The 18,807-nt window shown below is 48.9% G+C and overlaps 1 protein-coding gene across 1 annotated transcript in view; it reads left to right on the top strand.

The window, feature by feature from the left end:
• The first annotated feature begins 2,489 nt into the window (after window positions 1–2,489).
• Window positions 2,490–18,807, top strand: part of COL27A1 (collagen type XXVII alpha 1 chain) — a 161,223-nt gene continuing 144,905 nt past the window's right edge. The window contains exons 1-3 of the mRNA XM_054221069.1: window positions 2,490–3,034; window positions 12,340–12,410; window positions 17,259–18,700. Coding sequence (XP_054077044.1) covers window positions 2,979–3,034; window positions 12,340–12,410; window positions 17,259–18,700 — 1,569 coding nt within the window. The 5' untranslated portion in view covers window positions 2,490–2,978. The remainder of the gene's footprint in view (window positions 3,035–12,339; window positions 12,411–17,258; window positions 18,701–18,807) is intronic.

Genomic DNA, 18,807 nt, shown 5'->3' with positions numbered 1-18,807 from the left:
TGATAAGCTACGTGACTGCCTTTTGTCCCTAAAGCCAAAGGTGGTGTGGATGGGTTGTCTGAGCTCCTGGGTCTTCAGAGGGTTTTGGCACAGGTTTGTCTGTGCACAGGAATTTCTTACAAGTATCTGGATGTGTAACTTTAGCTGTTCTCTTCTGAAAAGGTTTTCTTGAGGACAGTGGGCCATGAGGCTGTTAGTTATCTACCCTAGTCGTAACACTGCTTGCTTCAAATTTTTTGTTATTGTTACTGAAAGCTTCATCTGTTACAGCAAGCAAGGAAGCAAAATGCAGATGCTTTAGAGCAAAGGTATGAATAAAATCTTACGCCTATAGAAATTGGGAGATGCAAAACCGCAACTACAAGTCAAATATATGCATTAAAAGAGAGAAGCCCTGAGCATGCATGGTAACAGGAGACGTCATGTGTACGGGAAATCTGATTTATGGTGGAAACCTTAATTTTTGGCCACATTCTGAGGTCAGTTTTTTGAGTAAAACTTGCATTGCTGAGTCAGGCGAGTGGGTCCTTGAATTTTCTGCTCAGAGCATAACATCATTCCCCTCTAGCTTCGAGTTCAGGTAGTCGGTGGGTCTATGTTGATCCTATTTGTGGCTGTATTCCTCCCATGGGGAGTGTCTAAGTTTAGTGCACAGATCCAGGTTTGAGGTGCTTTAATTCTGCCTGGTCCATCACCCTGTCTCGGGAGATGATGTGACCCCTATCTTTGTGGAGCAAGACCCTGGGGTGGCTCAGCTTTGATGCCCAGTCCCATGCTGGATGCTCAGCACCTCTCAGGACTTGTCCTTTCCCCTCTAGACCTTGCAACCCAAGGATCTGCAGCCTGCCCTCCACCCTGGTGCACCAGTAACTGTGTAGCTCTTCACTTGCAGCCCTTCCCTCCCTCCTTCAGCTTCATCCCTGCTCCATCCCTTGCTGGTAGGGTGCCGTGGGTGCCCCCCTGCCTCCCCGTGCCTGCAGAGCAGCCCTGAACCTGCCCCTCGGAGGCTGGATCTCTGCTCATTAGCTGATGTTTGCTGAAACCGGATACCTGGGGCACCCCAGCCAGCCAGCGGAGTCCCCTGGCTGCAGCTATTTAAAAGGACAAGGGCAGCCTTATAATTTCCACCTCTTTCAGATCCATGTCCCTCCCAGCGCCCAGTCCCAACCTCTCTTCTCTCCTGGACCCCTGCAGCATCCATGCCCCACGAGTGGAGTGCTGGCCCGAGGGGGACCTGCCTGCGCCAGTCCTGGGGAAGGATTATCGGTTGAATTTGGGGGAACCCCAAGCCTTGGCTAGCTCCTGACCTGTGAGCCTGGCAGGCATTCGTGGGCTCCCTGCACAGGAGACACCTTGAGACTGAAGGAGTGAGGAAGGGGCTTGGGTGATTATTATTTTTATTTCTTGCTCCTTTTGCTTTTTTTTTTTTAATTATTGTTTTATAAGAAGTAGAAATTGCCGTAAACTGCTGGGACAAATGAATGCCAATGAATACGGGGCTGCGAGGAGACGGTGCACAGCCTCTTGCCTCGCTGCAAAGTAAGTGCCTAAGGCAGAGATGCTGGGCGAGGGGGGAGGGAGCAGGGCCGAGGGGGCACCCAGGGGTGCAGGGAGGAGGTGGGAGGGCTCAGCATGGTGGGCTGCCCTCTCCTGCCCGAGGGAATCCCATAGAGCTGTGTCCTGGTGTGGACGAGAGGGACCTGCCTATCACCCTGGGGGGTGCATGGTGGCTGGGTCCCAGCTGGGTGGGACTTTGCAAGAGCTGGAAGGGGAGGGGGCACAGGGACACAGGTTTTATCCACATGCAGAAGTCCCTCTCCTGATGGAGCTGGTTAAGTGGACTTGGGATCTGATTTATTCTGATGAACCCTGCATAAGAAAACTCATTCCCCTCTCCCTGCCCTCCTGGGGTTCAGCTTCTATGATTTGGTGGTGGGAGGAGAGGGGGGTCTGGAGATGCCCCGCACCCAGTCCCCACTCTCCCCCTCCCCGTGGAAGCAGGGCAGGGTGCAGAGGGGAGCAGGGACAGGGAGGGCTTCTCTCCTTCACGCCCGAGCCCCCCCACCATCTCCCAACCACCTCTGCCAAGCACTGAGCCCAAGGAAAAGCCATGTTGGGTACCTTATAACGCGGGTCCTTGGCCAGCCCGTGGTGAGGTGGGTGGAAGCCAGTTTGGGCAATGGGCTCCTGGCCCCCCCGGCAGGTGAGTGCAGAGGAGAGCGATCTCCATCAGCAGCCTCCCCCCGACCAGGGGCCTGTGCGATTCCTGTGCAGAGCCTGGAAGGGGTCTTTGATTGCTTCTCCGCAGCTCTTCTGGCCGAAAGAGTTTATTTTTTTAATTATTTATTTACTTTGTATTCTTTTTTGTAAGTTCTTCGGTATTACAGAGGAGGGCAGCAGAGAGAGGCAGCAGGGACATCCTTAAATAATTTTCATTTCTCAAAATCTGCCTTTTCCTCTTCTCTCTAAGTCCAGAGGAGAGATCCTTGGGGGGGTGGGAGGCACATCTGCACTGCAAATAAAAATAATAATTACAACCACCAACCAAACCAAAAAAAAAAGTAACAGCTAAGAAAAAAACACTTTAAATCAAGGACTTTGGAAATCAGAGATCACAGAAATTGTACTATTAATAAGGAGGAGGAAAAAAAAAAAAGAGAGGCAAGAAATCCAGCGACCATGGGCCAGCCTGGCTTCCTAGCGTGTACTTTCTGTTCTCTCTCCTTTTTCCCAAGGTAATTGCAGTCTGCCGAGAGGGAGTTAAATGGGATTAAAAGATCTGTGTAAGCAAAAGGACCCAGAAGAGAAGGAGGAAGGAGTGAGCCGTCCGGGCCAGGGGGTGTCTTTGACACAGCTGAGCCCCTTAGAGAGGCAGAGAGCTGAGCTCCTGGGAAGGATGTACCCACAAACCGGCCTGTCCCCCTTTTTCTGATGGATTGCCGCAAAAATTGCCCGAAAGAGACAATGCACTAAACGTGATGGAGCCGGAATCAGAGCCGGTCTCCAGACTCAGAGCTACAGCAGCAGGCAGGGGGTGAGTACAAAGTCCGACTTCTCCCGGCGCTGGGGTAGGGCATCCCGGGCGGGGATGGGGGTACCCGGGGAGCCGGGGGATCCCGGGAGGGCTGCGGGAGGGGAGAGCCGGGCCGAGAGGGGAGCTCCGCTCCCGGGTGGCTGGGGATGGGGTGGGGGAAGACATTCCTTCTGCCAGGGGATGATGTGAAAACTCCTGGGCTGGAGAGGAGAATGGGCTGGGAGAGAAGGGAGGCCACGCTGGAGCGGGAGGGTGGAAATGGGGCTGGGGTGAGAGCGGGGGGCTCGGGGCTGGGAAGGGCAGGAGGAGCCCCCCCACACTCCCCCCATTCTCACACACCGGGAAAAGGAGCTCCCAGCCCGAGAACTGGTCCGGGGGGGGTGGGCGCCGATGCTGCACCCACGCGTGAGGCAAGAAAACGGGCAATTCCACCTCCCCGCTCCCCCTCGCACACCTACAGCCGTCCGGGCACGGGCAGGGGGGCAGGTTCCCCAGCCCCGCCTGGGTCCGGGAGGGGGGAAATGCCTCTCCCTGTCCCCGTCCCGCGGGGCCGTGGGGACACCGGTACCTGGAGATCGCCGCCGCAGTCCTCCGGGAAGCGGGAGAGCCATGGGAAGGGCTGAGGCACGGCCGGAGGCAGGCGGGTGCCTGGTGGCATGTTCTTCATGTGTTCAACATACACACGCGCGCACAAATACTGCTTTCTATCTCTCTATGTACATATCAAAAAATCACAGCACACACCCTGCCCGTCCTCTTTTTCACACAGCTGGGGCCGGCTTTTACTATTTTCATTGTTAAATTCCGTTGTTGTTGTTATTATTTTCCGGGGGACTAGCAAAGGGTTAATCCCTCTGGTTGCGTTGTCGGATGTAATGATGATTTACCGACACTCCCTTGGAAAGACTGGGATTCTTCTGCCTGGCAGTTTGAAAAAGTTGTGTACAGGATCCCCCTGCTTCTGCCAGGCTGGGCTGTGAGGGGGGGGAGAAGGGGTGGAAAAGGGGGCGAGGGGATTTGGGGGCACCTCCCCTTCACCCCGAGGGTCACCCCGCTCCTGGCAGCCTCCCCCAAGCGCGGCGCTGGAGTCTGGACGTGGATGAATGTGCAGTTTCCTTTGTAGGCTCAGCGCACGCTCTCCCTGCCTGCGTGTGTCTGGGGGGAAAGTTATGTGGAGAGACCCGAACCGCTCCCAGGGGCTGCAACCAGCTCTCCTTGAGAAGCTTTCTCTGTGTTTATATACTCACAAGGGCTGAATTTCAGTGCTTTAGGGTTGGTTGTGGGTTTTTTTGGTTTTTGGGTTTGGGTTTTTTTTTTGCCCAGACGTGGCTGTGGCATGTCTGGAGATGCTGGTAAGTGCAGCGTCTCCCAGTTGCACCTTTTTCATGTTGGGCATGGTCTGGAACAAAATGCCAGCTTGGGACCCTGTGAGGGTGGCTGTCTGTCAAAAATGGAGAAGTTGAAAGGGGAACAGAGAGATAAAGATTTCTTTAAAAGACGGAGAGCAGCCCTGCGTCACAGCGAGGGGAAGGGCCCTGATGCTGGGGAGATACTTGGCACAATGCACAGTCGTTTTGCAGAGCACCAACTTCTGAGCAGGATGGAGAAGTTGACCACAATCACACTGCAGATGAGGCCAGGGAGATCCTGCTCGAGCCCCAGGGCAAGTCAGACCCTGCTGAGGCCCGGGTTAGGAAACAGGGACCCAGGAGAAGGCAGCGTGGCTGCCTGCTCGCCGGAGGTCTATGGCTGTCCTTGCGTCTCAGTGTCCTAAGCTAGCACTGTGCATGGCTGCAGGGGGTTTGAGTGTTGCAGTGACATGGGAAATCTGCCCTTTGGTCTTTTCTGTGGACTCTGAATATGTGCGCCTTTTGTTCCCAGGATCTCCTCTGGGTTAAATACCTCGCCAGCATGCTGCTGATCCGTTCCCTCCTCAGCAGAGGTCGCTTGCTACCCTTCGCATTATCTCCAGATGGGCTTTTTGGTGCTGGGTTTTGATTTGCTTGGCAGAGTTGAGTGCTGTGCATCCTACCAGTCCCACAGCTGGATGTTCCTGTTGAGGCCATTAGCCTTGGAGAGGGTCCTCTGAGCCCAGAGCTGGCTTGTGCCTGGACTTGCCAGGCCACCCATGTGCTGCCAAGTCTTCCTCGGGGTGGGTGAGGGTTGTGCTGCCTGAAGGCAGCTCGTAATGGGAACCTTATGGTGTGTTGCCATATGGCACTGGGGGTCCTGCTTGTCCCAGCACTCCTGCAGCATCCTCCAGAGCAGGGCTGGTGGCAGAGAAGCTGCCAGATGTGCAGGAGACCCATGGGTGGGAGTGGGAGGGCTGGCTCACCAGGGAAGGAGAAGTAGCTGCAGAGTGTGCTGGCCTTGTCCTAGCTTGAGCAGCCAAAGCTTGTAAAACCAGAAGAACACAAAGTTTTACAGGCTCTGCAAGCTTAAAATGCCCATCTTCATCCTTTCTGTTGATGTGTTTTTAGTGAGCACAGGCTCACTAAACCACAGAAGAAGGTTTTGCATTCAGCTGTGCATTGAGTTTGTGTCCAGATCGTAGCACTTGTGGTGTTCACCTGTGGTTGTGCCACCTTGGCCCCTTCCAGCCCCAGTGCCGCGTGCTGGCCATGGAGGAGGCTTGTCTGATGCTCCTGGAGGCCTCTGATGGGTGCCTGCTTGTCGTTACAGCCCTGAGTTGTTGACGTAACGCTGCTCTGGGGCTGCCTGGCCCATGTGCTGAATGAGAAAGCTCATGCATGGTGGCGCAGCACCAAGATGGGTCAGCCTCTAGGAAGGGCTGGAGGAAGGCATGGCTCCTGTTTTAAGAGGAAAAGACCATTGTGTGCAAGCTGGGCAGGTGATCTGGGGACAAATTATGGTACTGCCAGGCAAATTCAGCAATGGGAGCAACAGGCAGGCAAATGGTGCGTGTGTGCTGGGTGCCTTGGGGTAGAGAGGAGGCAATTATCCAGCCGCTTGGAGCTGTGTCCCAGGAGGGAAGAGCAGCATCACAGCCTGAGATCCAGCAGCTTACAAACTGAGGTCCAGTCTCTGGGTTCCTCCTCTCCTGCTGCCTCGATGTGCCACTCTGAGCAGGTACTTTTAAGAAAGCTCCAGCTTCATCCCCTTTCTGCAATGGGTTGAGGGGATAAAATCTTCCCTGCTTGAACACAGTGTTTATGGAGGTTACATTACTGACCAAGCGTTGCCCAGGTCTCGTGGTGAAGGGATTGTAGGAAATCTCTGACCAGAGACACACGCAGAGAACGTGGGGTTTTTTCCCCTCTCTCTTTCATTGCCAATTTGTTGGGGGCATAAGTAGAAATGACGGACACTTACTGAAGTGCAAATGGAAACAATGGGGAATTCTATACGGCTCTGCCAAACCCCATTCACAAAATGAAGGAATGCAAGGGCGTTTGTTGGAAGGACAAAAAAGGAGTTAGATGACAGATCACGCTTAGCACTTCTGTTTGTCGAGGGCTCCAGTTACTAACTGAGAACACAAAGGCCAGGGCCAGTAGTGAGTGTTGTCGCTTCACACAGCAGCAAAGTCAATAACTCGGACACACAGGGCTGGTGAGCAAAGAGGAGACCAAGCAACGGGTTGTCAGGAAAGATCCCCCATTGTAGGAAGTTGCTGGGAGGTATCTGGGAGGGTGTCTGAGTCATCACAGCCGCATCCATCGTCTTGCACCTAGCAAGTGAGGAAGCAGGCTGTCACCAGCAAGAGCTCAGAGATGCTGGTTAGCTCTGGGCCAGCTTTGTGCAGTGAATACACAAGCTCTAGTTCCCAATTAGGATGGGTTTGAAACCCGTCAGCCCTCTGTCTGCAGATATCAGCATAAACCCTTGAAAGAACAAGGTGCGAGGTGTCTGCAGGAGGGAGGCTTGGCCACACTGGTGCTTCATCTCCACCTTTTGTGTACTGCAGATCTGCATTTCCCTCCCCGAGAAAATGTAAGAGGAGCTATAGGTGCTGGGGGAGCAAATACCAGGCCTTTACGCATCCAGACCCTCATGTGCCTGGCTGATATGCAGGCTTTTAGAAGAGCAAAGCTTCTTTGCAGTTATTGAGACCTACTGCTGTACCATTACCAGGAGCTGAGCTCCATCCCTTTTGTGAAGACGATTCCTCCCTTTCATCAGGGCCCCGCGGGTCGCCCTTACACTACCAGGGGCCTCCTCCAAGGAAGCAGCAGCTTTTCCTGGGCCACAGTTGCCAAAACCCTGAGATAAGCCTCTAGAGGCACAGCATTAAGGGCATTTTCATCCTGAATTAAGATTAGATTTGGCAGAAATGGCACCAGAATCCCCTGGGAATTTCTGGGTTTGCGCACACGTTCCAAACTCTGAGGCAGGGTGGAGCATCTGAGACATTCCTGTTCAGGATCACCCCGAGGATGGGCTGGAGTCTGACCTAGAGAGTTTCCCATCCATTTGGGCTATTGGAGTCTCCAGTAATAATGGTGGGACAGTCTTTGAAGCCCTTTGCTTTGTACCCTGCTCAGAGTGCTGTTAAAGCTCCGGCAGTCCCCCTGACGTCCCACTGCTTCATCCTTTCCTCTTATGGCTGCACGTACAATGAATTTTTAGGTGTCATCTGAAAATCTGTTTTGATGAATGTCTGCCCAGAAGCAGTGGGTTGGATTCTGGACATTTTGTGTACTTGGATTATATTTTGGGTAGCTTTTTTTAAAATTATAAACTTGGAGGGGTACTGAATTTCATTCTTCCCCATTTAATATTGACGGTTTCTAGATAACTCTTAGATTTCTCAGTATTTTTAAATGGCCATGGGAATGTAGCTATCTGGGCCATGTCTGCTTTCTTTTTTTTTCTTAAAAATGTAGATGCTGATTGGAGATGAAAAATTAATATCATTTCAGTCATCTCAGAAACTCTCCCCTTAGCATGCTGGGTTTTACAACAGTGCCTGCGGATACCAGACAAAACCTTTGGCTGGAGGTGTCAATGGCTGGTTTGTGCTACAGAAAAGGTCCAGCTAAGGGCTGTGCAGGGACATCTGTATAATGATACATTCCCATTGCACTCCCCAGAAACTGAGGGTGAGAGGGGAAATACCATAATTTCCAGAAGCCTAGGAAAAGAGAGCAGAAGTCTGCTGTGCAAAGGATGATACTAGTACAAAATAAGATTTCTATCCCAAAAAGCTGGGAGCGCAGTTGATGCCATGGTGGAATTTAAAGCCTCAGTATGTAGCTTGTGATTTTTGTTTCCTCTTGACTGTCAAAACTGCTTGGGAGTCTTATAAAGTATCACCTCCTGTTATGTGCAAAAGATCTTAAGCAACATAGACATTTTCTCCTTTTATTGTCTGATCTACAGCTAGAAATGTAGATTTGCCCTTCTTGCAAAGCAATTTTCAGCATCCAGCTGGCTTTCTGGTCTTTTGGACAGAAAAAAAAATGCACCTGAATAGAAGAGAGTGGGGAGGAATCGTTTTTCCACCCTGCAAGAATGTTTGCAATTTCAAAGACATTTCCCCACTGTAAATGATGGAGAAAAAAAAATATTAAATGCTGCTTTGGGCCCTTGTAAAATTTTTTTCAGCTTCGAGCCATCATCTAAGCAAACAAGATGTCAAAACCATTTGGACCTTTTTTGTTTTTTTAAGGCAGGGGCAAAACTTTTAATTCAGAAATGCTGAAATTGTTCCAACCAATTTCAGAAAATGTGAAGTGAAGAATTAGCTGATCACAGCTATTTTACAGATTGCTTCAGCTTTGTCAAACTGGGTTTTTTTTATTGATAATTCCTGACCAAGCCTACCCTAGAGGCCGTTGTCGTAGTATTGTCTTTAGTTCAGTGGAGTGCTTTATTCCTCTGTTACAGAAGCCAGGGGGTGTCAGGTGAGAACTGATATATGCAACAGGGTTTTCCCTTCGCTTTTCCTCTTGAGGTTGCCACTCTGAACATGACTTTACTGGGGCTGTCGCAGCATGAGCTACCTGGAGAGGTGACAACTCTTCTCCTCTAGCCCTTGAGCCACAACTCGCTCCTCTCAGCAGTCTGATCTTTCAACGCTCAGTAAGAAGATGGCAAGTGAGTCAGGAAGCTGAAAACCCAGGGCACAGCTTGGCAAATATATGCTAATTAGCAGTCGTGATTTCATCAGGTCTCCAGACTGGTGCTTACCACCATGTGCAGGGACCTCCTGCCTGTCCTGAAGCCCCAGCAGAAGTGGTGCTCTAGACCTTCTGGTTGCTTTTTGTAGGAACTCCTCAGGATGTTTAGTTTGGGCTGCTACCTGTGTCCATGTGGTCCTCGCTGGGAAGATGCTAAAATCCCCACCAAGGCTGAGAAGTGTCATTGCTGGTCTCTACTTCTCTGTCCCTCTCTGTCTGTTGTTTCTTGCCTTGCACTTTTAATGCTGGTTAGTTCCCATGGACTGATTGCAAGAACTCACAAAAGCAGTGAAGCAAAATTAAGCTGTAGTCAGTAGCTTCAGTTTGCTATAAAAGGGAGCTTGCACTGGAAAACTTTTAGGGTTCACATGAGCTTAATCATAGATGTTTGGGGGCACTTCTTCACCTAGTGACTATAGAGTGGGATCCTCTTTCTAGTATTCACAGAGGCCATGCAATAAAAGAAATAAATGCCTTTACTGGGTGCCTCTTGATAGAGCCTCTGTGGAAATCACTGGCTGTGGGAAGAAGCCGAGATAAAAGCAAGGTGGGTTTGATAGCTCTATATAAGGAAAAAATCTTCCTTTACTATTGCTACTCAAGCTGCTTATGCAATCCTGTCACTGCAGAGTTGTAACGGAAAAAGAGCCGGCATTATAAAATCCTGCAATAATTAACAGCCCCATTAGTCACAGCTCTGCCATTTGGAAGTTGCTTTTGCTTTTTCCATTAAGTTGGTAAATTTTGCCAAAGTGTTTTTCTTCAGTGTTTTGGCACCAGCCCCGCTCTCAACTCTTACAGTATTGGCTGTGCGAGGGGTCCAGGAGCAGGGCTGAGGCCAGCTGGATCCCACGCTGCGCATTCGTCTCCTTTATAGCCCCGTCAGTGTCACTGGAATGAAATTACGTGCTGGACTTTCCCCTAAGGCTTGTTCCCCCTCACTGTGTTGGTCAACGGGGATTTTGGAAGCAAATTTGGGTTGTGAAGGTACCCCTTCAAGAAAGACCTGGACTTCAGTTAGGTGCGTTGTGTGCACTAGTGTTTGTACACAGCTCTGCAAACCCGATCCTCAGCAGAGAAAAGGTGTTCTTAACGCTTGGGAATCCTGCTGTCCTTGGAGTTCGTGTCATGTTGGTCACCTCCTTCTCCTCGCCTTCCCATGCTCTCATCGAGCAGCTACTGATACCCAGTGAGGTCTTTGCTCAATGCGCATGTGGAATTGTGTCCGTGTCTTAAAACTCCATTGTTCCTTTGGAGGTGAGCACAGAAACGCAGGTCTTTCTGTGAGAAGGATTTTAGCCTCTTTTAAGTCATAAAAAGACTTCTGCTAGTGGTGGCCATGAAGAATCATCCTATTCTGCTTCCTTTCCTACCTCTCCTGAATGAACTGCGACAACAGCTTTACTTGTACTCAGCCCTGTCTTCAGCCCAAGAGCTGTGTCCCATGGGATGAAGTGGGCAAAAACCAACCACATCTCCCTAGCTGGAGGTCTCTTGAGCATAGTGAGGGTTTCCTGGTTAGCATATAGGACATGGCAAAAGAATACCGTGATTTGGCTCTTTCAAGCTGTTGTTCCTTCACACATAAACTAAAGCAGCCCCAAAGCTCCTGAAATGTGTAGCCCAGTGTCGAGGTGATGGAAACAGCAAAGAATGATGTGGTCCATCCCATTTGTTTCCCAGCTGATGCGGGGCTGTTCCAGTATTTTGTCCCTTCAAGCCTTAAAATATTAGTTAGTGGCTGGATTCCTGCATGGATTTTTACATTCAAGGCCAGGTTTCCCCACTGATGTGTAAATCACTGTGGCTTCATTTTAGCTGTGGGAAAGGGTCTCCTGTGCTGGGTGAGGATCTGGCCCAGGGTAATAATACATTGCCTTAGAGGACGCTTTTATGTGCGAAAGCTGAGACTTGATGGCAGGAGAAGAGTGGCCTCTAATCCTATTTGATAAATGATTTTTCTGTGCCAGATCTGAAGAGAGGAGCAAGCTGCACTTTGGCATTGCTTTGCATATCCCAGCATTTGCACTGGCTTGGCTGAAATGAAGAACAACCTGTGGATGTCCCACACCACTTTCTTCTGGCTGAGGACTTTCTGCAGCATACATTTTTGTCTCCATTCCTCCAGCAGCCCTTGCTGATCAAGCTGTTAAATACCATTGCTAGAAGATGAGGGAATTCAATCTTCAAACTTTCCACTGACAGTTTTAAGTGAGCTTAACCAAGGAGTTTCCTATGTTCGTTATTTGGCTGCAAATCAAGGAAGTTGGAGGGGAAAGGGGGGGCTTCAGCTACCTTTCTGGTAAAAGTTTTCCTCTCTGCTGGCACTTCAAGGCTTGGTTTTGCTAACTGAAAGGTTTGTCCAGTTTTCTCTCAGGCGTGAAAGGGTCTGCGAGAACACCCTTGTGCTCAACACGAACACCCAAACACACAAGAAGTGCTTGGAAGTCTGCAGCTCCCACACTTTCTCATTAGCTTGGTACAGCAGGAAATTTTAGAAAGTCATTAATGGCAACAGCATAGGGTGCTGAGCGGTTAGAAGCTACCCCCCATCTTTGCATCTGGATGTAAAAAGAAGAATAGATCCATGCAGGATTTTGTATATTCAGAACATTTTTAAGCATGTAGTAAAGCAATAGGACTCCAAATTTGTTTGCTAAGATGCAGGTGACATATCACTATATGTCAACCCATTTTCTACCCATGTCCTCACAGACATGCACATGCACTCCTGCCATGTCTTCTGACCTTCCAATTTTGATTATTTCTCCATCCTCTTGCGTTTCTGATGCTCTGTCCTAGACAGGATGAGTGCCAAAGAGTAGCAGTAGCCAAGGGATGCTGACCTGCCACTGAGGACCCTGCATCTCGAAACACTGCTCTGGTTCTTGTTCAAGGCTTGATCGACAGCCCTTAAGACCAGTGGGAAAACCTCCCACTGAATTCAGTGGGCCTTAGATGACTAAAGAAGCAAAATGAAATCTCAGTCAGAAGCAAGCGCTGTTCTGGTGAGCACCCATTGTCCATTTCCTGGAGACACGTGGACCCTGCCATTGACTTTGCTAGACTTGTGATCAAGGAGAAGATCCTTAATGGGGGGAGTCGTTTTTTATTACTGATGTTGTAGAAACTCATCATTTTTTCTTCTTTTTCCAATTTTAGGGGATTCTGCTTTCTCTGGACTTTGTTATGTTTTACCTGGTTCCTGGGATTCACACAGGGAAATTCTGAAGGTAAATTGCACTTCTTTTTTTTTTTCTCTCCTCTTTCAAACAAAGTTAAAACCAAGTGCTTTCATATCAGCTTAGGACCATTATTTAATAATGTCCGAGCCTAATGCACAGAATTAAATGCATTTATTCCTGATCGTTGTGGTACTGCTGATATAGATGACGCAGTTAACAGCTGGCAAAAGAACCATTTTTTAACAGGTGATTACATGCCCCATAGGACTTTCAGAAGTGCCTGTCTGGCTGGTGGAACTAGCGGGAATGAAGCACTTTGTGTCTAAAATGGCACTGGCATCTACCTGCACTTGTGAGGACTGAACTGCTTTTCGAAATTGCCGCTTGAGGCTGGGGCATTAAGGAATTAAGCGTCTCTGGCAGATGGGTTTTTTCCTTGACTTGAATGCAACCCAGTCGTGCCTCTGCAGGCACGCAGGATGCTGTGCATACAGAAATGATGCGAGTTCTGAAAGTAAAAGCAAATTTAAGGAAGAAAAATCCTACAGAGGTGGCTGATAGTAGAATGACGGTGTCTGGCTCGGTCCCTGTGCTGTAGGGGAAGTATTCTATAGGGGAGTATTCTGTGTGGAGGATCATACACCTTCACCCCTTCTACAGGCATCTCCTCCCCCGTGCTGCTGGGGACAGGGCAGAAGGTTGGGATACAATAATCAGTGCCTCCGCGAGAGGAGATAGAAAGCTTCAGAGTCAACAGAAATGAAAATAACTTCATCTTTTACAGTTGATAGCGGGAGCTGAGCATCTCTGCAACATCTGTTTGTAAAGGAGCCGTCTCCTCTTAAAATAGCAACACCTTTTCCACATGGAAGCTTTACACGGGTATATGCTGGAACTGAACAGCTTCCTCTGCAATCAGTAGACAACAATAAGTGGACTAGCAGGCTCCAGGGCTCTCCTCTTCGTCTCCAAAACATGAAGAAAAAATAGAAATTTGGTCAATGCTCAGCTGTAAGCCAACTCATGAAGCACTTTTTACAGGGGGAAAAAAAAATACACCCCTGCCATCAGCAATTTTCAAAAATGTAATATTTTCCAAATTCTGCTTCAATGCAAAAGAGGTGAACATCTGGCTGAATTACTTAGTCAAGCAGTTTTCAGAGCAAGTTTTATGTCAGCTCATAAAGAGGCAGAACAAATACTGTGTCTTGGCGTCTCTTTTTTTCAAGTAGATTTTAATATGCCATTTAGTTTCATCTCTATCCATCTTTTTACTCCCATGATGATTACGGGATGGTGCCGTGTCTTTTGATTGTTACCATCAATCTAAAGGAAACTCTTTCACTTTGCTCTTCCTGCATTACCTAAGTGTGGTAGATAACTTCCCTCTGAGATCCTTTCTCTGTGATAAAGGAATTTAAAAAAATCTTGCTTGCTTTCCCCACAATCAGACATGGGCTGCTCTTTTGAATACCAGAAAGTAAAAACTTCCAAGGAAGCAAAGACTGTAAGGAAACATTGGTGACCTGAGACTGTATTATCACTCGGGATTTTCAAACACGAGATTTATAAAAGCAAATAAGAGCTTGTTCATAGATTCTGTGCGAGGATGAAATTAAGACAATGCCGTGGGCTTTTGAAAACACTGCAGTTATTACTATGAGGCTTAGTGGTCTTCCTGCACTCTGGAAAATCAAGGAACGCAGAGGATGATTTTTCCATAACTGTTAAAAATCCAAAAGACCATGAGGTTAGTGAGTTCATCTGATGTGCACTGACTAAGGGTCTGGGCAGTAACTTTTGGAAATGTAGTGTTTATTCAACCCAAATTTAGCTGTGGACATCCCATCTCAGCTGCTGGAATCTAGCAAGCTGCAAGTTATTTCTCTCCTGGCTTTGGCTTCTTTTTCTTATAAAGCTTTTTTGCATGGGGAGAGCGGGAAGGGAAGAAAGAGATGGGAAGGAGAGCAATAAAACATTTTATCCCCTCTTTGAGGTGACCATGTGATTGTTCAGGAATTCTCTGTGCATCTCACCTCATGTACAGAGCCTGCTAGAAGTTTTTCCCAGTTGCTCAAATGTTGTTACAGGAATGTTGCAACTAGCTTCAAGGCACCTGGGAGCAGGCAGCTCTAAGTGAAGCGTTTTTTAAATAATGTGTTTTGATGGAAAAATCTACAGAGGAAAAAATTTGAAGGGGAAAAAATGCTTTGCTAAACTTGGAGCTACTTAAGGGAAGACAAAATTACCTTGCATTTTACGTTAGTTGATGACATCCCGTCATCCCAGGGGATGTGCCCCACCAGCCCAGGGCAGTCGGCATGGGATGGAGAGGCAGCCAGGCTGGGTGCACAGGAGTCCTGAGCTGTGTGCCTGGACCTGGTGCTGGAAAATCCACATATGTGTCCTGCATGAGGTCTGTTTTAATCAGGTTTTGCGTAGGCATCTAGAATTTGGCTCTACCTTAGTGGGTTTTGAGGGAAAGGAGTGGTTGGGTTGTGCTTTTTTTTCCTTTTTCTTAAGCACTGTTAGGTGCAGTTGCTAACAAGGCAGTTGGACTGGTCTTGCAAACAGCAGCGGCGTCCTCTGAGCAGGGAAACATCCTTACGTCTTTGCAGAGCAGCCACCAAATGAATAGCTGTGTAAGGCATCTCTGCCCTAGTAGAGACACACCACTGCCTGTCTCTGGGAGAGAACCTAAAAATACACGTAGAAATTGGAAGCTGGAGTCTAGCTCCTAATTTAAGTAGTAAATTTATTTTCTTAGGGCTAAATCGTCATGCCTTTGAAGTCTGTGGCAAGGGTCCCGCTTGACTTCGCGAGAGCCGGGTTTTGGCCTTTACTATTTCATGGGCTCTGGAGATTATCCAGCATGAAGATACTGCTGCGATTCCTCTATTCAGTGCAGAGAGAGGAAGGCCCTACCTTTGCTCTGCTGAGGGTCAGCCCCGTTGGGCAATATGGCAGAAAAATAGGGGGGGATCCAAGGCTTTCCTAGTATGGGAGAAGTAGTATTATTAACACTTGCGCATGCTGTGCAGTAAATTATCCCCTTTGTATAGAGTGGGAAAATTTCCATTCCTTGTCACATCTGACGCATCTTCTCCAGGGTAGACTCCGCTAGAAAATGAGCCAAGCTGCCTTAAAAGAGGGAGGTGGGAATAAAGCTGAGCTCAGACAAAGTAAATATTGATTGACTTGTTCTTACATACAAAAATGGCCAAGGTTTTTGCCAAAGTCAAGGAACAGAGTTTTTCTCGTTATCCTCCTCCCTTCCTGGCCAGTAACATTACAGCCCTCAGACTGGCTCGAGTCTACAACCTTTCTGGCCAACACTGAGGATCTCTTTTAAGTGCCAGTTCTCCAAATATTGGTATTGTGTGGAATATTTGATAGTTAAGGGTCAAAGTGGCCAAATTCCAAGGCCCCTTTAGAGAAGGAGCTTGTTTTTTTTCTTTGGACAACCTTTGATTTACTTCCCCTTTTAATCTAGGAAAGCTGCAATCCCATGATGTTAGCTGACGTGCAGCCATGATTGGCACGGCTGCATTTGCAATTGTAAATTCTTACCTTGCGAGATCAGCCTTTGGCTTATACAGCCCAGGCTAGCTTCCCCAAAGAGCGCTTAAATACACGAGAGTTAGCTGGTCATCGAGTAACAGGGATTGCATCTGGGCAGGGAAAAGGGAAGGAAATACAGTTATCCCAGCTCATTTTCAGCAGCAGTAGTGTCCCGGTAATCGTTATAGCCTTACCTTTATCTGTCTATGTCATGTAGTTAACATCTTTTATTAGCCCTAATGTTTGGTCTGGAATAAAGGAATGAAGTTTTGGGGCACACGAGCCTCTTTTTCAGGTCTAGGCACATTCACCTTTGCAGCTCTTCTCGCGTAGACCTCAGCATCTTCCCCAGTTAAGTAGTTCAGCTGAGACTGCCGCCAGCTGGCTCCAGTTTGTGTTGCTCTCGCCTGCTAATCTGCCTTGGACTCCGAGCTGTGTGTGACTCCCGTTAGACCTTGGGGCCAGAAACCAGAGGATTCTGTTTGTCTGTCCATTGCAGGCTTCTCCCAGAGTCAGTGGATAAAGATAGGTGCCTCCAGACAGCAATCCCTCTTGAACAAGGCACCCAGCTCCAGGGTGACAAATGCTGGAGGCGAGTTCTACCTGTGTTGTTCAGTGGCAGCCACAACAAGTTTCTCAGCTCTTCACAAACCAAATCTGGTTCCTCCAACTTATTAAAATAATTTAAGGCTGGAAGATGATCTGCTGGGAAAAAAGTACTGAAGTTGAGAACCTTAAGCGGTTCAGTAAAATCTAGGTGCAATTTTTTTCATGCTGGAGGCACCTTTGCTTCCCTAAACTCTCCAGAGTCTCAAAGATCAAAAGCTGCTTCTTACTAATTTGGAGAGAGACAGATACAAGACTTTTGCTCCCTTTGAAAGTTCTCTTCCTTGCCTTCTGGGGATATAAAATTTTGCAATCCCAGCTCAGTCTGTTGTTCAAATTCCTTTCCAGCTGTGTGGTCAGTACTCAGAATTAAATCCCAGTGAAGTGGACTATTGGTGCTCAGTGGGAAATTTCCTTGTAGTGAGGTCAGCTCCCTCCAGAACATCTGGAGCTGGTCCGTGGTGGGACAGAATAGCTAGCCAGATGCACCATGGAGCTGATGCATTTTGGCAATTGCTGGTGACCAAGTTGAGCATGCTCTTGCTCCTCACACTATGTGCAGAAGAGCTATGTGCTCTCCATTCTGATTATTTGAACATACGTGTGTGAGAGGATGGTTGGGGTTTCCTGTAACCTTTTGCCCTTTTTCATGGACTGACTTGACTCCCCACACCCATCCAGCCCTTGGGTTGCCTGACGCCTCACACTTTCTTTGTGTTCTCCTTTCAGATGTGGATGTTCTTCAAAGATTGGGCCTGTCGGGGAGAAGGCCATCGAGCGGATGGTCCTCATCGCGTACAGTTCCTCAAGGGGTCATCCCTTTCAAATCAGGGGTCATCTTCACTCAGCGAGCACGTGTCGAAGCACCGGTCAGCACCATCCTCCCCGCAGGCTCCAGCACTGACCTGCTCCTAGTGCTGAGCCTCTGCTCCCACCGCATCAACAATGCCTTTCTCTTTGCTGTCAAGAGCAAAAAGAAAAAACTGCAGCTGGGGGTCCAGTTTGTGCCTGGGAAGATCATAGTGTATGTGGGCCACAAGCGCTCTGTATATTTTGATTACAATGTCCATGATGGCCAGTGGCACAATATGGCCATCGATATCCGTGGCCAGACAGTCACTTTATTTACTTCTTGTGGGAAGCGCAGAGTACATGCGGATTTGCATTTTAAAAAGGACGAGGCATTGGATCCACATGGATCTTTCCTCTTCGGGAAGATGAACCAGCACTCCGTGCAGTTTGAAGGAGCCATCTGCCAGTTCGATATTTATCCTTCCGCCAAGGCAGCTCATCATTACTGTAAATACCTGAAAAAACAGTGCAGGCAAGCAGATACCTACCGGCCGAACCTGCCTCCCCTCATCCCCCTCCTGCCCAGGGATCCCAGTGCCTCCCCAAGTACCCCACAACATATGGAGCCCTCGCTGCAGGGTCTGAAAAACCTGACCACTGCTGCCCCAGCCTTGGAGTTTGGCAGGGTCACTGCACCCCTCAAGACCCGGGGTTCAGGTGTAACAACTGTCTCATTGGTATCATCCCCACCATCGCTGCCAAGACTGACAACCAAAGCCACAAAGGTCGCAGTGGCCCCATCTCCTGTTCCATCAAGTACTGAAACACAGCCACCCACCCGTTCTCTCCCTCGGGGGATGGCGACAACCCTCAGGGTGTCTTGGCCCACTCCCACTACACGTGTGGAGAAAAATCCCCTTCCCACTGCCAAAAAGGCCTCACCAACAAGCCAGAGCCCTGCCACAGGCAGCAGGAAGGAATCCAAGCAAGAGACCAAAAAGAGGTTCAACCAAAAACTGACTATTGAGCCCTCCAAAGCACCCAGTACTGTAAAGCCAATGAGGAGGATGACTGATAATACAACCAGCAATGTTCACCTTGTCACCCTAAAGCAAACCCCACGGAACCCAAGCAATGGGCCCGTTCCAAAGAAGCACGTGCCATCCCTCACCAGGAAAGTAGATCCCAGTAATGTCCCTCTGGTGTACACCAAACCGCCCCTGGGGTCTGCCCGTCCTGTCTCCAGAGCCAGGGCGCAGGCCTTCAACCTCACAACCCCAGCTGCGACTGATGGCTATCAAATTTTTGATCCCCTCGGACCCACTCCGTTTCCATTTTTACTGGGATATCCAGGCATGAAAGGAGAGAGAGGACCTCAGGTAAGTTGAAGCTCTTAATGCTAATTATTCCCAGTCACAGCTCAGCTAACCAGTTGGCAGACCATAATCTACAAGCGTTTTTATAAAGCTTAGTGGAGTGTGACAAC

Source organism: Rissa tridactyla, chromosome 14, assembly GCF_028500815.1.
Source record: "Rissa tridactyla isolate bRisTri1 chromosome 14, bRisTri1.patW.cur.20221130, whole genome shotgun sequence".
Taxonomy (NCBI): domain Eukaryota; kingdom Metazoa; phylum Chordata; class Aves; order Charadriiformes; family Laridae; genus Rissa; species Rissa tridactyla.
Note: the sequence above shows the minus strand (reverse complement) of the source record. Positions and strands in the feature narration are given on the sequence as shown.